General features: G+C 43.5%; 1 protein-coding gene across 1 annotated transcript in view; it reads right to left on the bottom strand.

Annotated features, from left to right (window-relative positions):
• Positions 1 to 17,034, bottom strand: part of RPS6KA5 (ribosomal protein S6 kinase A5) — a 180,750-nt gene extending 163,716 nt beyond the window's left edge. The window contains exon 1 of the mRNA XM_080809601.1: positions 16,680 to 17,034. Coding sequence (XP_080665727.1) covers positions 16,680 to 16,788 — 109 coding nt within the window. The 5' untranslated portion in view covers positions 16,789 to 17,034. The remainder of the gene's footprint in view (positions 1 to 16,679) is intronic.
• Between the last annotated feature and the right edge of the window lie 4,191 nt (positions 17,035 to 21,225).

The raw sequence follows: 21,225 nt of genomic DNA, 5'->3' as shown, positions 1-21,225 counted from the left end.
AAGTAATGCTGAAGATGCACTTGGAGCAATCACAGTCCAAGGGCAAGGCAACTGAGGGCTCAGATCCCTCAGAGGTGAAGGTCGCAATCAAGTTAACCCCCTGGTTTCTTGTCCATCTTTGGTGGTCCCATGATCTATTAGCCACTGCCACAGACATGTATGGGTCATAGCACCCTCAGTGCCACTCGGGCCCTTAACAATAATTACATCCACCTTGCCCCTGACTAAGTGCTACCACTTGGCCTCTGTATTCCAGAATCCTATCATGTCTATGGACACTAGGGAACCTAGTGTCTCCTATCAAGCACAGCCTGTTTCCCCTCACCAGGGCATTCTGTATTACCTCGTTAAGTGTTTTTCTTTGGACCTACCTAAGGAATGTGATCAGATAGTATGTTCTCTAGTCTCATAAAATAAATCCTTTCTAATATTCTTTCTTCTCTAAGACTTCTGACCTGGATACTCTGCCAAAGCCATTCCTGCATATTTATCTAATTTACTATAGGTCATATTCATGTCCAAGCTTCAAGAAAATATCCCCACAGTATATTAGGACCAGGTTACTAAGATATTAAATCCTGAGTGATGAACAGTACTCCCATGTTAATTACATACCCCCCATCCAGCCTCATTATTCTACCACTCCTGGCTCCATACCTTGAAAATCCACTCCCCAGCATACTCCTCTGTTCATACTGGCACATGTTAGCCAGGCCCTGGGATTATCTGTCTGAGTATTTCCTCCCAGGACAAGAATATCCCTGTTTACATTATGCTGCGATTGCATCTAGTTGTTCTAGAGGCAACAGATATAGAGAATGGGCAGATTCTAGACAGGACAAGCATCATTTGGGGAGGCATGAACTTCAGCCAGATCTCTGCATGGTCTCCAAACACGGGAAGGCTGTTCTGTTCTAACAAGGTAATAGCTCTGTCTGTCCAGAGGATCGGGGAAATTCAGGGGTCCAAAACTGCCAGGCTCATCCACCCAGATGTTCCCATCACAGATCTCAGGGTCCCATTCCTTCCATACGAGGGTGCTGACTTTGGCCCTAAATGCCTGTCAAGGGTGCACCAAGGAGAACTACCATGAATGACTCAGAATGAGGGACTCGTAGAGGGGTTTGACCTCGCACAGGCACGGGAGTTAAACCATCTACACAGTGCTGCTGCCTCCGCATCTGGGGCTGAGTCCGAAGAGAGGGCAGCCGAGTGGAAAGGAGGGGTGGCCAGCACGTGGGAAAGAGCAAGGATAAGCGGCAGCCCTGAAGACAAGCTGCAACCCATGAAGGCAAAGAAGAACCTGTCTCTCTCACTACCTTTATAACTCCAACGGTGACGGGACAGGCAACCTGGGGAAAAGCCACATACCCTGACCACGGATTCTAAGAAGTTGATGGAGGTGATCCAACAGGAGCTAAAAGAACCGCGGGCCTGGGTAAAGCCGCATGCCAACAATATGACACAGCAGATTGGCAGTGACGTGTGGGAACTGCAGCAGGGCCTCGTACCAACCTTCGCATGTAAAAGAAATACGGCTGCTGTCTCACTTCTGCCTTTAAATCCTGCTCAAAATATCTCTTGTGGCCAGCGCTAACCCAGAACCCAGGGGGGAGCTCTGGGAAACGTCATTCTTGGTCTAGCTCAGCTGGCACAGTATAAACCCACCAAAGAAGATGCACGGCTCTACCACCCTGCAGATTAAATCCCAGGCCTGCTTCTTTACATCATCTGTCCGATCATGGCAGGCAGTAACAATCTTTGCAAATGCTACCACACAATCTTTTCACCGTGTACCCTGCGTTGACAGCTGGCTGGCCTACACCTGTCATTCTCTTGTTTTCCAAGTTTCCAAAGGCAGAAGAGGTCAACTTCAGAGTCCTTTTATAATTACCACTGTCCCCATACCACTCAAGTCGCAGAGCTGTGGCATCAAACAACAGTTCGCCTTCCATTCAGTGCCAGTTCTGATGCCTTGCAGGTAAGAGTTTCAGGAACTGTTCTGTCACACATGCCAGGGGTTACCACCAATGATGTCCCTGCTGCGATCTCACCACTGAGTGGCCTACCCCAATACCCCGTATCTGGGGTATGCTTCCTAGAACCACTTTAGGTACTGTCTTCACTGGGGCTCTTGTGCACATGATTGATCTGGAAGGTAACCCCAGGAGAAGGAGTGAGGAAGAACTCGGGAGACTGAAAGAGGAAAGAAGGAAAAGCCCATACAAGGATGCATTATCAACTCAATCTAATCTGGACCTTTTGAGGAATGTATGGAATGCCCCTCAGAATTTTCCACCCTCAGATCAATACAGAGAAGCATTTCTTCTCAGCTTCCATCCCTCATGGCTGAAGCCTGCCCCCGGGGTCCCTTCACTCCATACACTTCTGGGATATGCCCTTGTGCTGGCTGAGCCAGCTCTCCCTAGGATCCTAAACCTTGGAGCAGGAGTCCAGGTCCTGGGGCAGAAAGGGAAAAATGTGCAGCACATGTATCTGAAATCAGACACCATCAGACTGAAGTGAGTTGGTGAGCTGGAGCCCAGGCGCTCGGGGCGTCAGCCCCAGCGGGACTCCAGAGTGAGGCAGACAGGACAGGAGCTCACACCCTACAGCTGTCATAGAGACAATACTCATCGCATAGGTGTGTGTGAGAATTCAATGAGATGCACAAAATGCTGGGCAGATCTCCTAATACAGAAAACTCAATAAATGATAGCTATTACCACTAGGTTAGACACTGATCTAAGACTGTGGCAGGGGCAAAGCATGAGCAAGAAACAGACAAAGGTCGTATTTCAGAGTTACAAACTGACAGAATGGGGACAGTGAATGGGTAGGTAGGGAGAATGGGAGATAGAGGAGGAAGTCCAGGATGTTTCTAGCTAGGGTCCTGGTGGGATGGAGAATGACAGTACCACTAAATATAATAAAAGCTGGAGGAAGAAGCATTACTCGACCTGACTGTAAGGGACCTGTGGGCTACCCACATGTCTTATGCTCAGCAGGCAGTTGGAAATAACTGATCAGAAACTCAATGAAGAGAGCTAAGCCAAAAACAGACACTAGTAGTAAGTAGTTCAAGCCATGATGATGTTAGGAATTCCCAGGAAGAGCATGTACATTTATAAGAAAAGAGGGTTGACAGTAGATTATCAACATTTACAAGACACGCAGAAAGATGGGAGGCCAGGGAAAGAGAAGAACCAGGAGGAAAGGCACAGTGTCCCTGGGTAAAGGGAAGACAGTACCAACACTTGAGCACCAACCGCTCTGAAAGAGGTTAAGTCAAACAGAGACGTTTCCTCTGATCAGGAAAATAGGGAGACCTTGCGGACTGGAGAGAGAACCAGTATGTGGGACAGACTGAGATGGGAGCCTGATGTTCCAGCATATCAAAGAGTGAACAGGAGATAAAGAAGTAGAAACAGCTGCATAAACTGCTCTCTCAAAAATGGGTGGAAAAGAGAATGACAGCAAAAACTAGAGGGCAGCCAAAGTTTTGGGGTTTTTTTGTTTTTTTTGTTTTTTTTAACAAGACGATTCAAATGTGTTCGTGGGAAGGAGAGTTTGAGGATGAGGGAAAGGGGAGGGAAAAAATGGAGTAAGCTCTCTGAGGAAGTGGAAGATTGCAAAAAGAGGTGTGACAGCACAATCTGACTCAATCCTCTTTATTTAATATGCTTGGATTTATTTTTAATACACCAACTAGGAAATATGTATTTAGCATCTAATTTGCTGAGACCAACCTAATAAAGTTATAAAATAACTTTTCTTATGAAATCTTGTCTTTTCTTACTCAACATTACAAAAACATAAGCTTCTTGGATTAATTTTAGTTTCAGTCAAAAGGTGACAATTGTATGCAGTGTGAAACAAATCTTCCTCTGCTATTTTAGTTCTTTTTTCTTTATGTCAGGGGGAAATAAATGATTTCTAAAACAATTTATCAGATAAGCTCGAACCCAGGGGGGTGTCCAGAACCATATTGACAGCACACACCTAGCTGCGAATTCTAGAACCTTGAACCCCTGTCCGCAGGGTCCAATTAGCCCAACAGCAGGGAATGTTTGGGCTGGAAAATACGCTAAATAGCTAGCACATCAGGTTCCTTTTAACTGCCAGGTGGTAAGCTATTCTGAAGCTGTTTAGATTTGTGGTTGGGCCTCAAACCATGTCTCTGGACAGCATTCTGTTGGCAGCAGAACAAAGTTATATTTAATATCTGTGTACTTTAAAACAATGCTGCCCACTTTCTCTTATTGCCGGGGTCACTTACCTTGAAGACTCACTGTACTTTTGGTGTATAAAACAGCAGTGTTTACTTATCCAACTGATTCTGGAATGACATGATTGGGCCAATGTGAAAACTGAGTCAACAGGAAAACAAATGCTTGTAAAGCAGTAACAAACAGGCTTTTTTTCCAATACGCGTACCAAATAAATTTAACTTAGAGGAACTATAACTAAATATAAAACACTTCAAAAAGAAGAAAAAGAACATTATGCTTACTAAGAATTTTGGCATGATCCAGAGAACATGTTCAGAGAACTGACCTCTGGGAAAGCACAGAAGCATTTCCATAGCTCTGCCTGAAAATCTCTTTTCTGTAAGCTGTTCTACAACATTCCGTAAACTCTCATCTTATAACATGTACACGGTGTCAAATTTTTGTGTGTTTTTATATACTAAGAATTTTTAAAAGACCAGAATAACAATGTTTTAGAACAATGAAGGGATTTTTCTCTTCTTGAATAAAGAATTGCCTTTGCTTCACAATTCATCGAGGAGAAAAAAAAATACATGAGCTAAACATTCCCATATCTTCCGGCCACCAAATCTACAAATGCACCTGTATCCTCTCCCTCTTCCCTTTCATTATACTAGAAGCAAGGGCATTCCCTTATCAGAGGCCAATCCCTGCGCCCACTTCATGTCTCCCTTCTTCCCGGGGACCTCATTGCCGTCAGCTATCCCATCTCCCTGGTACACTTTCAATCTCTCTGGGTAGTGGATTCACCCTAGTGGTCTCTAGCAGGTTCTAGCACCACTCATCTTAAAACAACAAAAAATACCCACCTCGAACCCCCCATTTCTCTCCGGCTAAGTCTCTCTCTTTAATCTCTTCCAGGACCAAGTCTCTCAAAGTTGTTTTCACTTGGACCCAGTTCTTCATCCTGTTCCATTCTGGCTTATCCCACCAACTTGCCACCACAGCTGGTCCAGATAAGGTGATCAGCTCACCCATCGGATCTGACACACACCCAGAAGCCCTGTTTCTCCTGGGCTTCCACAAGCCATAGCACTCCTGGGCATTCCCCCTCAGCGTCCATTCGCAACAACTCCTTTTCTACACAACCTCTAAATTTTAGAGTTTTTCAGGGCTCAGTTCTGAGTCCTCTTCCTCTCTACATTCTACAGTCTCTCCTAACATCAGCTCACTTCCACCTAGGCTTTCAAAGTCAGCTAAATGCCAGTGATGCTTGCATCGTGACCTGTAGCACAGACGTCTTTTCCAAGCTCCTAACCCTTACCCCACTAATGAATTAAAGCACAGTGTTTTACGTGGGCCTTGGGCCAGATTGCCTGCATTTCAAAACCAGTTCCTGTACTTATTTCCTGGGTAACCCTGAACAAGTCAAGGAATCCTTCTAAGACTCAGTTTCCTTGTAAACTGGAATAATAATAATAGTCACTTCATAAAGTTGTTGTCTGGCTTTAATGAGCTGGTGAAAGCGCCTACTAAGCGGCCCTGGCAAGCTTTCATTACCCCTGATTACTACTGCCAGATATGGTCACTAGAATACATCAAAAGCATCTCAGACTTGCTTTGATCCACATAAAACTGGATCCTACCTTTTTTGCCCACCCCATATGCATCACCCCTGGTTCACCATCTGTGAGTTCTAAGGCAGAATTCTAAGACGAGTCCCCCATGACCCTCTACATGATCTCCTTCCCCTTGAGGGAAGGAATATATTGCTCTTGCAATCAAGGGATTTTTTGTAGATGTAACTAAGGTCCTAAATCATTGACCTTGTGATAAGATTACCTAGGTAGGCCTGACCTAATGACACAGCCTAGAGAAGAGGACCTAGAAGTCAGAGAGTCCAAGCATGGAAGCACTTGAATTTCCATTTCCTAAAGATGGAAGGGCCAAATGAGAAAGAATGCAGATGGCTTCTACAAGCTGACAGAGGCCCCCGGCTGCCAGCCAGCAAGGAAACTGGGACCTCTGGCCAACAACTACAGGAACTAAAATCTGCCAACTGTAAGAATGAGCTTGGAAGTGGATTTTTACCCAGAGCCTCCAGATAAGAATAGTATGACTACCACCTTGATTTCAGCCACGCTAGGAGGACGTTCAACCCACCAAACTGTGAGCTAATAAATGGGTGCTAGTACAAACCTTAAATTTGTGGTAATTTGTTCTGCAGCAATAGAAAATTAATACACCATCTGAACAAAAAGCACCTTCAAATATACATTTGTTCCAGCCCCAAAACCCCCATACCTCACCAAGTTCTGCTGATTCTATCTCCTAAATACATCTCAACATATTCACAATTCTTAATCTGTTCCCTACTCTAAACTGTATGTTCCATCTGAACTTTCGCAATGGCTCTTAACTGGTTTCCCGTCTCTCAGTCCCCCTGCCTATTCTCCTGATAGCAGTGGGAGCTATTTCTCACTGCACAAAACTAGTCTTGGAAAAATCCTTCATGGCCTCACACTGCACATAGGGTAAAACCTGAACACCTTATCATAACCTTCAAACCCCTGCACAAAGTGGCCCTGGCTACCTTTTCGGCCTCATTTCCCGTGACTCACCTGCTTGGATATGATGCCCGAGCCACAGAGGCAACCCCGGTGTGCCAAGTAACCCCAGTGCCAGTGACCCTGGTGTGCCAAGCCGTTTCCCACATTAGGACCATCTGTGTCACTTCCCCCACTCACCACCCAGTGATAGCCAGGGCCTCGGCTTGAATGCTACTGTTCCACAGAAGCCTCTCCTCACCTCAAACATGATGCCAGCCTACCCAGTTAGACTCCCTCCCAGAGCTCTGTGTTTCTTCACAGAGTTTTTCACAACTGCAAACAGATAGTTGGTTGTAGGATTATGCATCTAAGGTCTTTCTCTGAGAGCTAGCTCAATGAGGGTGGGTGCCATACCGAATTTATTCCTTGCTAAAACCCAGCATCTGGGACGGTGCCAGACACACAGCAGGAATTCAACAGTCCTTAATGGATGAATAAACCTGCCCAACTTACGCGTGGCAAAATTAGGTCAAGATTATGAGGTTGATTTGTGTCTGCACCAGTAGATTTATCTTAATCTAGCTGTAATTGGGATGCTTCCTTACAAAACAGATGATGTAAATATAAAGGACAAACGGGGGCAAGTTCATGGGAAAGTGTCACTGCCAATCTGCTAGGATTTGGCCTTCACGCCCTCTTAAGGCAACAACCAATTTAAGATATGAGTACAACATTATCCTTATTGCATATTTTGAATAGTTTTTCCTATAGGAAAAAACATATAATTCCACTGCAACACTGATGTGGCTAGAGGAGAGAGTGGTTCGGTTGAGTGATTTTCCAGCTAATGAAGGGATATTCCACTCATGTAGAAAACCACCTCGTAACAAAGACAGCCCTGTGTATGCTCTCCGCCCTTCTGCCAAAAGAATTTGTTTTTAAAAGTATGCCTCTATCTTACTGATTTCTCACTATTTCTCTCATTTGTCACTTTAAAAAAAAATCAAAAGTGCTATTAATTAAAGACCTCACTTTTTTTCTTTTAGGAGAAATATAAAAATAGCAAGAACACCATATGACAAAGATTTTAAGAGGCGAAACACTGAATGGAAAGTCAAATATCTTCCCATATTGTCCTTAATATTTATGCTCTGTATATAGGTGTTCATAACTGTATTTAATTCTTCCCATGGTCCAGAAAAGGTTCAAGGCAAATTATTTGGATTAACTAAAGCATAAGAATGAATAAAGAAAAAGAAAAAAGATTAGAGACATAACATGATATTAGAAAGAGGCTCAAGATGCATGCCAGACCACAATTTTTTGTGATATAGGCCTGAGCTGTGAAGCTTTTTAGCTCCAATTTGGTAAAAGAGGGACCCACTTCACAGCATTCCTATGGAAAACAGAACAGCTGGTCAAAAGCAGCTCAGCTGGGGTTGGTACTAAGATCGGAAAGGAATGTCTTCTTGGGGATTCCTTAGAGAGGACACCATTCTACTTCTATTAAGAACACTTGTTACCAGTTTCTACTAAAATAGTTGCTTAAATAACGGACTGCTTCACATTGTTATCATACCCAGTTACCCAGGCCTAGGGCAAAATGATCTCGTGTTTCAACCAATTTTAAGTACGATTTATTAGTTTCCTATTATTGCTGTAAAAAAAATTTCAACATAAATTTCATGGTTTATTAACAACCCGCATTTGTCTTCTTGCAGCTCTGGAGATCAGAAGTCTGAAACTGGATCTTACAGAGCTCAGATCAAGGTGAGAACCAAGCTGCACTCTTTGTGGACACTAGAGAAATATCAAATTGGCAACTTCTAAAAGCGGCCTGCACCCCCCAGCTCATGGGCCTCTTCCAGCAGTGGCATGGCTCCAGGCTCTGTTTCCACTGCCACTTCCCCTTCTCTCCCTCCACTTCCATCCTCACATCCCCCTCCGAGTCTGACCCTCCTGTCTCCCTCTTATAAGGACCCTGGGATTGCATGTGGCCCACTTGGGGGCCCATCATCTAGGATAATCTCAAGAGCCTTACCTCAATCACATCCACAAGGTCTCTTTGTATATTCACAGGTTTCAGGTTAGGACATGGACATCTTGAGGGGCATGGGTATCTCTATTCAGCCTACCACATAAGACTCCTTCATTTAGCTATTTGCAGCTACCTAAATGGTAAGGAGGGGGTCAGAAAACAGCGTGCAAGGCCAAACCTACATGGTAACAGTAAAGCTACCAATAGGGAACTTAAATCAAAAACATTTTTAATTCAAGAGTTAATAACAGAATCCTTTTAAGTAGCAAGCTCACCTTCCATATTCCAAATAATGTGATATACAAAAATATTATTTACACAATTTTTTTGTCAGGAACACACTGGTTGTAAAAAAAAAAAAAAGCAGCACACCTACACAAAAACTTGAGTGTGAAATAAAGTAACTGCAATACCAAGTACTGTACTAAAAACTGGGAACTTGACCTCCCCTCTCTCGCTGCAGTCACAGGGGAGAATGCCTACTGAATACTAAGGAAAAAAAAAAGTGAGATAGCCAGCTCACTCAGTACTTTAGGAAGGTATGAAGTCCAGGCAGCTTACTTGATTTTTGGAGGAACAGTTACAGCTGAACCCAAAGGGACATTGCTAGGGACAAACATAATGAGGGCAAGATTCTATTTTAGACCCTATTCATCTTCTCTGACAAACTAGAGGAATGTAGGAGTGCTCACACCTTTGAGGTGCATAAAGAGATCTGTAATCATTACGGGAGCTCAAAGGAAATAACTGTGACAACCCCTATCTCCCACTGCATTCTGGGACTGACATCTCTCAACAGTGGATTTAATGGCGAAGTTTCAGTCAACGCATGATCTGATTATGTTAGATTTTTCCCTAGAGGAGATTTCACCAACATCAGCTTCTTTTCCACAGGATGAATTCCATCCTGCCCACCAAACCACTTATGTCTCCAGGAAGCTGAGGTTTCAAGATTCTTTCTTGCTTTGGAGTAGAGATTAATGTTGGGTCTGATACGACACGAGACTTCCCACCTGAGAAGGTTTTTCTCCCCAGTAGATGGCAAATACAAAATATACTTGAATCCCTCTTGACTTAAGGACTGAGGACTGAGATTTATCCCAGGAATCCAAGATTGGCTTAACATCTCCAAATTAATTAATGTAAGAGGCCACATCGATAAAACAAAAAACATCACATGATCATCTGTATCGATGCAAAATAAGCATTTAACAAAACCCAATGCCTTTTCATGATAAAAACACCCAAACAGACTAAGAAAAAAAAAACTCCTCAACTTGATACAGGGCATCTATAAAAAACCCATAGCTAACCTCATACTTAAAAGACCAAATCCTCCCCTCTAAGATCAGGAACAAGGCAAGAATGTGTGCTCTCACCAATTCTATTGAACACTGCACTAAAGGTTCCAGCCAGGGCAATTAAGGAAAAAAAAAATTAAAGACATGCACATTGAAAAGGAAGAAGTAAAACTACCTCTATTTGCAGATCTTATAAGTAGAAACTTCTTTCTTATAAGTAGAAAATCCTAAGACAGCCACCAAAAAACTATTGGAACTAATAAACTAATTCAGCAAGGTTGCAGGATACAAGTTCAAGATACAGAAATAAATTGTATCTCTATATATTTACAATGAACAAACCAGAAAGTAAAGTTAAAAAATCCTTTTACAATAACATCAAAAAAAAATATTTAGGAATAAAGTTAACAAAAGAAATACAAACTTATACTTTGAAAACTACAAAATGTTGGGCGCCTGAGTGGCTCTGTCTCTTAAGTGTCTGTCTTTGCTCAGGTCATGATCTCGGGGTCCTGGGATGGAGCCTGTGAGCCCAGGATAGGCTCCCTGCCCACTGGGGAATCTGCTTCTTCCTCTGTGTCTTCCCCTGCTTGTGTGCGCTCTCTCTTAAATAAGTACATAACATCTTAAAAAAACAATAACAGCACAAAAACCACAGAATGTTTTTAAAAGAAATGAAAGAAGATCTAAATAAATGAAAAAACATTCTCATGCTCCTGGATCAGAGGACTTAATATGCTAAAATTGCAATACTCCCAAAATTGACCTACAGGTTCAATGTGATCCCTACCAGAATTCTAGTTGGCTTCTTTGCAGAAACTGACAAGCTAATCCTAAAATTCCTATGGTAATTCAGGAGACCCAGAATAGCCAAAACCATTTGGAAAAAAGAAAAACAAGATTGGAGGACTCACACTTCCAAATTTCAAAACTTAACTGAAAGGTTACAGTAGTCAACACAGTGTGGTGCTGGCATAAGGATAGAGAGTCTAGAAATAAATCCATATATCTATGGTCAATTGATTTTTGACAAGAGTGCCAAGACAATAAAATGGGGGAAAGAATAGTCTTTCAACAAATGGATCAAAAACCTAAATGTAACAGCTCAGACCCTAAAACTCTTAGAAGAAAATAGGCATAAATCTTCTTAATGCTGGGCTAGTCAATGATTTCTTAGATACAACACCAAAAGAACAAGAAGCCAAAGAAAAGAGATAAATTGGATTTCATCAAAATTAAAGCCTTTTGTGCCTATAAGGGTACCACCAAATAAATAAATAAATAAACATAAAAGCAAAAAGACAGCTCACTTTCTGGGAGAAAATATTTGCAAGTCACATATCTCGGAAGAGACTTTTATATAAAATACAGTAAGATTCACATTTCAATAATAAAAAGACAAATTAACCAATTAAAAAATGGGCAAAAGGATGTGAACAGACATTTCTCCAAACATACACAAATGACTAATAAGCACATGAAAAAATGCTTAACATCGTTAGTCATTAGGGAAACACAAATCAAAATCACAATAAGATACCACCTCAAACTCACTAGGATGGCTACAAGCAAAAAGATAAGGAATGTTAAAAAGGATGTAGAGAAACTGGAGCTCTTGTACATTGCTACTGGGACCGGAAAGTGGTACAGCCACTTTGGAAAAGTTACAAAGTTAAACACAGACTTACCATGTGATCCAGTAATTTTACTCTTGGAATGTACCCAAGAGAAACAAAAACATAGACCCACACAAGAAACTTGTACACAAATGTACATAGCAGCATTATTCACAATAGCCAAAAGGTGAAAACAACCCAAATGTCAGTCAACTAATGAAGAGATAAACAAAATATGGCATATCCATACAATGGAATGGTATCTGTCAAAAAAAAGAAAAAGTGAAGATACATGCTGAAACATGGATGAATCTTGAAAACACTATGTTCAGTGAAAGAAGTCAGTCATAAAAGGCTACATACTGTAAGATTCTATTATATGAAATGTCCCTAGGCAAATGTACAGAGACAGGAAGTAGAATTAGCAGTTGCCTAGGGCTGGGGATGGGTGGTGAAAATGTGGAGTGGCTGATATAAATGGGCAAGACGTTTCTTTTTAGGGTGATGGAAACGTTCTAAAATTAGATTGCGGTGATGGCTGTATAACTCTATAAATACACTAAAATTCACTAAATTGTACAACTAAAACAAGTGGATTTTATGTAAATTACATCTCAAAAACTCTGCTTAATAAACATTGCTGCAGGGTGTCTGCTCAGTTGGTTAAGTAAGTGTCTTCAGCTCAGGTCATGGTCCTGGAGTCCCAGGATCAAGTCCTGCACTGGGCTCCCTGCTCAGCGGGGAGTCTGCTTCTCCCTCTGACCCTCCCCCTCTCGTGTGCTCTCTCTCATTCTCTCTCTCTCTCTCATTCTCTCTCTCTCAAATAAATAAATAAAATCTTTTTTAAAAATTAAAATAAAAAAATAAACATTGCTGCATCCACCTTGCTCTTTCTCTCCAATCACTTGTTCTGGAGGAGCCAGCTGTCACATCTCGAGGAGGACATTCAAGCAGCTGTAGAGAAAGGTCCCCACAGCAAGGAAATGAAGCATCCTGCCAAGAACATGAGAGTAACCTGTCTTAGCAGGGGAATCTCCAGCCCCAGACAAGTTAAGTCTGCAGGTGACGGCAGTTCTGGCCAACAGCTTGACTACAATCTCGTGAGAGATCCTGAGTCAGAAGCATCAAGCTAAGCAACTCCTGAATTCCTGACCCATAGAAATCATGTTGCTTAAGCCACTAAGTTTTGGGGTAATTTGCTACACAACAATATATAATTAATACTCCTTCCTTAACCCTCTCCTCAGCGTTAGGCTCTCTCTCCTGATGAAGGACATTTAAGGAAATGTCTTCCCAGCAACCTTTCCTCTCCTAAGAGTTTGGTTTCACCCCTATCCGCATGTTCACTGTAATAACTGTCACGTTACTAAATCGTGATCCCATTCCCCGGCCTTAACTGAATGATCTGAAAAGAGGCATCTGACCAAACCCAGGTCAGTAAGGTCTTGCCCTGAAATTTCTATATCTGAAGTTGTGGAAAAGGCAGTATCTCTCCAACACCTAAAGCTGGAAGATGTAAAACTTAGGGTCTGTCAGCAGCCATTTTCTTTCCCATATGGGAAAAGGCAGATGGCAGTGGAGAAGATGAAGCCCATCACATGGAAATAAGAAAATATTCAAGATGGAGGGAGTACAGAATACATATGTCTCTGGTTCTAAGGATTCCTGATGCAACCTTGCCCTTCCAATGGGAAGAATCTGTCTTGTGATCCCACCATCTAAAACAGCACTCAGTATATAAGAGGTAATGAAATATTTATGAAATAAATGAATGGGTAAGACAACCCAATAATCTTCCAATAATACCTCTCTCTCTCTCTCTCTTTTTTTTTTTTGCTGTTGTTCAACAGAGAGATTTGATTATTTGAAACCTAAAAGTCCTAACCTTTTTGTTATCTTTATACTCTGTATATCTCTCTATTATTATATTTATGGCAATATACCCTAATTACTGGCTCACATGGCCTCCTCCCCTACTATTAGAGAGCAAGACATTTGCTTACTCATTTTTGGTATCATCATTACCATTTAGTCTAGAAAATGTCAAGAAATGTATGTTTAACTGATGTAATCAATCCTTTACTCTTCATTCAATTTATCAACTACCTAACATCTACAAGACACTGGAAAATACAATAAACTATTGCTTGTTGCTTGGTCCTGCATTTTCATCTATTCAATGAATTCATTCAACAAAATCTGAGTTAGATGTTATTGAAGATATATACACAGGCTGCTAAGCAGTAGCAGGGATCATGGGCAGTTCTACTTCAGATGGCAAGACATACGCAGAAAAAGATGATAGCCAGCAATGGGACATAGGCTAAGTACCAAATGAGTGATTTAGTTTCTAAGTTACATGGGGTTAATCTGCACACTTTAAGAAAAGGTACCGGGGCGCCTGGGTGGCTCAGTGGGTTAAGCCTCTGCCTTCGGCTCGGGTCATGGTCTCAGGGTCCTGGGATCGAGCCCCACATCGGGCTCTCTGCTCAGCAGGGAGCCTGCTTCCTCCTCTCTCTCTCTCTCTGCCTGCCTCTCTGCCTACTTGTGATCTCTGTCTGTCGAATAAATAAATAAAATCTTTAAAAAAAAAAAAAAAAAAGAAAAGGTACCATCGTGGAGTGATCCTTGGACTTTACGTGCAATCAACATCTGAGTGCCCCACGTGTGTGCTCTTCCAGCAGACTCGCATTCAACACTCACACTTTGTAGTCGAGAGATGTGAGTCTGAAAGAGTCAAGTGACTTGCCCAAGTCTACACAGCAAGTAAGTGGCAGAGCCAGGATTTAGAATTAAGTCTTCCAGTTCCATGTCCGGGTATACCATGCTACTCAATCTACACAACCTGAACACTTCCCATGGGACTTTCATTGGCTTTGCATTGATCTTAGAGCATGCAGTACAGTGTTGGGCACATATGGGCAGTCACCAACTGCTGACTTGATATGGCTACAATGTTTGTCCACATTTTGAGACGCAAAGGACCACATCAGATCAAATTACTTTGGTGCCTTTTATAGTATCATGTGATGACAAGAGTGCAGTTGGCTGAAGATGAGCAAATCTTTCAAGTTATATTTTAACAGTACTTTTGACCACTGTATCCGGTCAGTTGTTCCAATGTTCAGCAATAAATCAAAATGACTGTTCATTTCCTTTGACAGTTAACAGTACTAACGAATTCAGTATAATCTCACCATTATCAGAAAAATTTCTAAAATGCACACTTGAAGGTGATGATTCACATGGTTAACAGGGAAGGAAAAGTAAAGCAGTACTCACTGCTTTCTACAAAACTAGCATTGTTTGCAAAACCAGAAACTAAGCAATTGGTTGACTACTAATAACAAGCAGGTTGCTCTTTGGTCATTTAGCAAAAAGATGCTTGCTGCACCATGGTCAGTGGCTGAGGAGCATATGACTTCAAGCAGCTCTTGTGATACAGCATAATTCTACATATATAAATCAGTGAATTGTTACATAAGATTTTTAAAAAAGAGATTCAAAATCTCCACTTCAAGGAGCACCTCACACTAAAACCTGGCACAAATCAAATATTAGTACTGAATAAATGTTTACTGAAAAAATGACTTAATGTCCCTTTGAAAACGTAAGTTGTCTATTAAATGGAGAGAGAAACTCAAACCAACCAGACCCACACAGGTTATGTTACGAACTGAAAAAGATTATGGGGTAACTAGCTCAAGATACATAAGAAATTCACAAGGACCAAAAAAAAAAAAATGTTGAAATGAGTAAACATGCATTTGACATCCTTCTTAAATTAAGTCACCACACTGGCACTCAGTGGAATGTTAACCAGTCATCTCATTAGAAATGAAAAGGAAAAGAACAGGTGACAGATCTAACTTTACAATCTGTTCAAAATGGTAACAAGGTGTACTTGGCGTACACCTGAAATCTGCTGCTTAAGATCTGTGTCTACATAATAAAAAAAGTATCTCTATATGCCAAACAAGCTGAATCATAAAACTTAATAAATGCTCACGAGAACACTGAATAGTAATAATGCACTCTTTAAATGTATTAAAATGTATTGTCCAGAAATGAAAAAGTATCTCTAATACCAGACTGGGCTCCACAAATCTCAACCCCAACTGTACTGATTAGTCTAAATAAACATTTTCCAAAATGAACAACTCGGACCCATACAACGAATCAAGCAATCTAACAAGTATGAAGCTTGGGACAACTCTAGTGATTTGAAACGTTAGAACATTAGAACGTGAGCGCCTGAGCGGACGGGTTTAGTCGCTTTTACTTAAGAGCTATACATTCACAGAGCCTTGTTCGCAAGAGACCTCTGAAAGAATTCAAGGCCAAGTACAGTATTTCATGAAAATTGCAAATTAAAGCGCTCAGACCCTGGAGCCCGCGATCCCTCTCCGCCTCTGTAGAGACCGGACTCATGAAAAGCCCTGAGGACAGCCACCCTTTGAGCTCGTTCATCCAGGACCCCGGCACCTTAGAGGAGGGCTCCACAAACGCCCACCGGGACCACCTCTAGGGAAGCAGAGGAGTGCAGGAGAAACGAGTCAGGCTCCAAACCAAAGCGTAGTTCACCTTACACTGAAGAAGGCGCACCTTTCGCCCCGGAGAGGATGCAGTGACAGAGCTGTCACCTGTGCGGGAAGGGGGAGCGAAGACATCCTCGGAGACTAGTGCCAACAGGCAGAGCGGTCCGCCGCTCCGCGGGCCCCAACGCTCCGCGCCCGCCGCGCATTCCCGGGCTGGGGAAAACTTTCGGCCCGCGTCCCCCAGCCCCGAGGTGCGCGCCCACCGCTAGGGACCCCCGGGCTCCCGCCCAGCCCTCGAGGCCCCGCCCCGGGCCCGCCCCCCGCGCCCACTTCCCGGCCCAGCGCCCCCGGCCCGCGCGGGCACCCGCGTGCCCTCGGGGCGTGCCCCCGCGCCGGGCCCGGCCGCCAGAGGGCGGGGTCGCTCACCCGTCCGCAGCTCGTGCTTGACAGTGAAGAGCTGCTCTCCCCCGGCGCCGCCGTCCCCGCTGGTCCCCGCGGCGCCGCCGCCGCCGCCGCCGCTGCCGTCCTCCTCCATCTTCTCCCTTTTCCGATCCCGCGGGGTCCTACGCGGGGACCCGGGAGACAGCACACCGCCCGGCCCCTCGGAGCTTCCCGCTGCAGCCTCAGGAGCCGGGGTGCGGCGGCTCCAGAACTCGGACGCAGCGACGAGTCTCTTTCCCGCTCTGGCCGCACGGCTCGCTCCTCCGCCTCCTCCCCCTTCGGCGGGCACCGCTAGTACCGCGCAACCAAACCGCCCCCTGCTCCACCGCCTCCTCCTTCGGGCCGCTCCGCCCACAGTCAGCAAGGTAGAGGAGCCATTCTAGCCGCTATCGCTTATTGGGCACAGGGCGCGCGCATCTGTCAGCGCCGGCTCTCATTGGACAACCCTCTCTACGCTTCAGGGGCCTCCCCGCCCCGCTCCTCGAATTGTTGTTGCTTGGCGGGGAGGCAGGAGAGGGAGAAACGCTACCACTCCGATTGGTGAGAACTGCGATTCTGCCCCGCCCATTTCGCGCTGGTGCGCACGCGCAATTAGGACCTTCTCTTCCCTGACCTCCCCAGAACGGTCACACCCCTTATTCCCCAGCTTCGATCTGTTAGTAAACAGTGTCTAGTAGTCAGGAGGCGCTCGGAGTCTGTGATTGGCTATTGCTGAAAGAGGCGGGGATGGCTGATTGGAACGTTTGGTCCGCCAATCACTGTGGACAGAGGAGGGGCCTGAAGGGAAGCGCTCTTTACGCACGTGTTTCAGAACGTCTGAGGGTCCCAGCAGGCGAGCCAGAGAGGTGTGCCCAGCTGGAAGGCGGCGTGTCGTAGGTGTTACTTGCGCTAGTGTGCTCTGTACTAGTTAAGTGGAATTTGTGCGTAAGTGCAGGTAGTTCTTAGACATTGCAAAAATTCACAAACCCAGCTTGCCGTGAGGACGTTTGCAAAGGACAGACATTTCTATTTTGCTCAAGATACATCCAAAAGCACCAAATGAATACAGAGATCAGTAAAAATACAATAAAATCCCTGCTCCTAAACAACTTTCAATACAAACGTGAGAAACAATTTGTATGTACACAGAAAATATAAAGTAGAATTTGAAACAAAACGGTCAAGCAGAATTGCTCAGATGGCAATGATTATTCTCTGTAGGGGAGCTGGGAAAGGCTGTTAGGGCAAGCAGGAATTTGAAAAAACCAAGTTAAAGGATGGGTAAGATAGAAAAAGCAGCAGCAGACATTTCATGAAGAAATGGTGACTGTGAGCAACAGTCTAGAGGTAGAGAGGGCAAGGGTGGGTTAAGTGAGTGGTAAGACTGGATGGAAGTAGGACCTAAGAGAGCTAAAAAGGTAAGGTGCTGTCAGACAATGGAGAACACTGACTGCCATGCTAAACAGTGTAGGTTTTATTTAGTACAGGTTCGGGAGTCCCAAAGAGTAGGTACAATATCAAAGCCATTCTTTTAGAAGTTAGCTTCTGTTACAGTGAGAAGGATGGACTGAGGAGAGGAAAAAGATAACAGGACAAGAATACTGTTGCAAAGATAGAACTGTTAACCTGAAAAGTAAAATAGCCATTTGTTTTACCAGAAAAGAAGTTTATTCAGGAATTGTGGAGAATTACACTTGGGATGCACAGGCTGGGCTAAAACCGGAGGCAAATCCAATAAACAAAGGAGAGAAATGATTTCTTTTTAATTTATTTTTTTATTTATTTGTTAGAGAGACAGCGAGCGAGCACAGGCAGACAGAGTGGCAGGCAGAGGCAGAAGGAGAAACAGGCTTCCCGCTGAGCAAGGAGCCCAATGTGGGACTCGATCCCAGGACGCTGGGATCATGACCTGAGCCGAAGGCAGCCGCTTAACCAACTGAGCCACCCAGGCATCCCAAGAGAAATGATTTTTAATCGAGAAAGAGGAAGTTGGCAGGGGTTGTTTTGAAGGAAAGTTTATTGGAGAAAAGCAAAAGTTCAGGGGAATGATGGTTTCTCATTGGCTGAGTTGCATGGGTAGTCAGTTTCATGTAGGAGAGGCAATGTACATCTTTCCCTGTTGGATCTGTAGCTAAGGCTTTCCTCTTGTCTGTTCACCTGCTGGAGTCTGTAATTGCCAGTTTTTCCCCCTAATTGCTGTGGAATAGTAGGCTACCCCTTCTCAACTCCTGGCTCCACTTTGGTGAGGTTTCCTTTTTTTTGATTTTTCACAGAATTTATGGGGGCCTAATTTCTGGCAGTGGATCTGAGAATGGGAAAGGAGGAAGATTAAAGATGGGCATTTGGATGTAATTCACATACAAGTGACCTTTTAAACAAAGCATGGATTAGGTCAAAGATCAGCAAACACTTTCTGTAAAGGACCAAGCAATAAATATTTTAGGCTTTGCAGGCCGAGAGGTCTCTTTCACAGCTACTCAGCTCTACTGTTGTAGTGTAAAAGCAGCCATAAACAATAAGTAAACTAATGGACATGGCTATGTTCCAATAAAGCTTTATTTATGAACATTGCAGTTAAATTTCACATAATTTTCATATGACAAAGTATATTCTTCTCCTTTTAATTCTTTTCAACCATTTAAAAATACAAAAGCCATTCTTAGCTCGTGGGCTATAGAAAAGCAGGCAGTAACCAGATTTGGCCTGCAGACCATAGTTTGCAGACTCCTAGATTAGACTGGATTAGACTGCCATGGAAGAGAAAGCAGAGAAGCCTTGACAGCCCCTCCAGGTTGCCTGAGCAACCTGGGCTTACCTGCCTGGAACATTTAGCCCACTAAATCATGACTGCCTACTCATTTGCCTTTCTCCTGCACAAGTAGTGTGCTCTCTGGAACCAGGGAAAGACTGCATGTAATTGTTCATTTGTTCACTCAACAACTTTTGCACCAAGTATTGTGAAAGACACAAGAAACACAGTGGAAGCAAAACAGATGTAATCCTTGCTCTTGTAGAGCCTATGGTCTAGAATGGAAATAAATATTAAGTAATCACATAAAGAAATATAAACTTGCCATAGTGATTATGTTGTAAAGGAAAATAAAAGACTGTTAAAATATAATGGGGGGACTGATTTAGTTTGGAGGAACTTGAAGGCCTTTATAAGGAAGTATTATTTAAGCTGATTCTTTAAAGATGAGTAGGCTTTAACCAGGATGTGGCAAAAATTAGCCTGGTGCTCACCAATCTCATTTCCTCTTCCTGGACACCCAGGAAAACAGTTTTTTCCCCCACTTTGCAGTTAAGCAAGGGTCATGTGACTGTGATCTGGCCAATGGGGTATGGGCAGACATGATGTATGCCATTTCCAGGCCTGGACAGAGAACCCCCTGCAACCACTCGTGCTTTCTTCTCTTCCCACAGCAACTACAAAGGTCATGTTTTGAATATGGGGGTACCACCTGAAGAAGAGCCGCCCTGACCTACATCAGACTGTGATGTAAACCATAAATAAACCTGAGGCATAAGCTACCAAGGTGTTGGGGTTGTTTGATACCAAAGCAAAATATCGCCTACCCTGACTATCTCCTAAGGGAATTGTTGGAAGGGGAAGGGGGAGAAAATTTTAGGATGTTGCAGATGCCAAGTCCTGAGGCAGGCCAAGAGTCTATGTATGTTAAGGGTTGAGAGAAAGTCAGTGGGACCATAACGCAATGAGTAAGAGATGAAGTCAAGGAGGCAGAGACGCAATCATGTAGTGTATGGAAGGCCTTATTAATATTTCTGGAGTTTTTCCTGTGTGAAGTCCAAAGCAATGGAAAGAAAATAAACAAGAGAATGATACAGTGGAATATTATTTTCAAAAGCCCCCTGCGATTAGTGTTTGGAGCCCAGGCTGGAAGAAGCAAGAGGGGATACAGGGAGACCAGTTGGATGGTTATCACTGTAGTATGGACAAAAAGTGACAGTGAATTCAGTAGATAATGGTAAGGAATGGAATGTTTCTAGATGTGTATTTTGGACATCATAAAAGACTGGGTTTGCTGAGTGAGGAAAGGGGGTGCCTAAAATGACACTGAGGTTTTTTAGCATGAACAACTAGGTGATAGAAGAGGATGGAGGGATCATTTAATGAGAGGGGTGAGTTAAAGGAAGAGCACACTACCAGAGGGAAGATTTTTGAGACATCCAAGACAATATTAAGTAGCTATGTGGCTATGAGAGTCTGGAGCTCCGCAGAGAGGTTGAGGATAGAAATATATATATTTAGGAATCGCTGGCAGATAGATGGTATTTGAGGCCAGAGATAGGAATAAGATTGCCTGGGGCAAAAATGTACAGAAGGAAGAAAGGAAGAGCCAAGGACTGAAGTCTAAGGAATTTCAGCACTGAGATACTGGAATGAGAAGGTAGAGCTGCAAGTACAGGAAGAAAACCCACAGAGTTTTGTGTCTTGGAAGCTAAAGTGTCTCTAGAAGGAGGGAGGGGTCAGCTGAAGCCCATGCCCTGAGAGGTCACATAAGAGAAGGTCTGGAAAGATTCTGTGAGTTTG

This window comes from Martes martes (genome assembly GCF_963455335.1).
Source record: "Martes martes genome assembly, chromosome: 7".
NCBI lineage: Eukaryota > Metazoa > Chordata > Mammalia > Carnivora > Mustelidae > Martes > Martes martes.
Note: the sequence above shows the minus strand (reverse complement) of the source record. Positions and strands in the feature narration are given on the sequence as shown.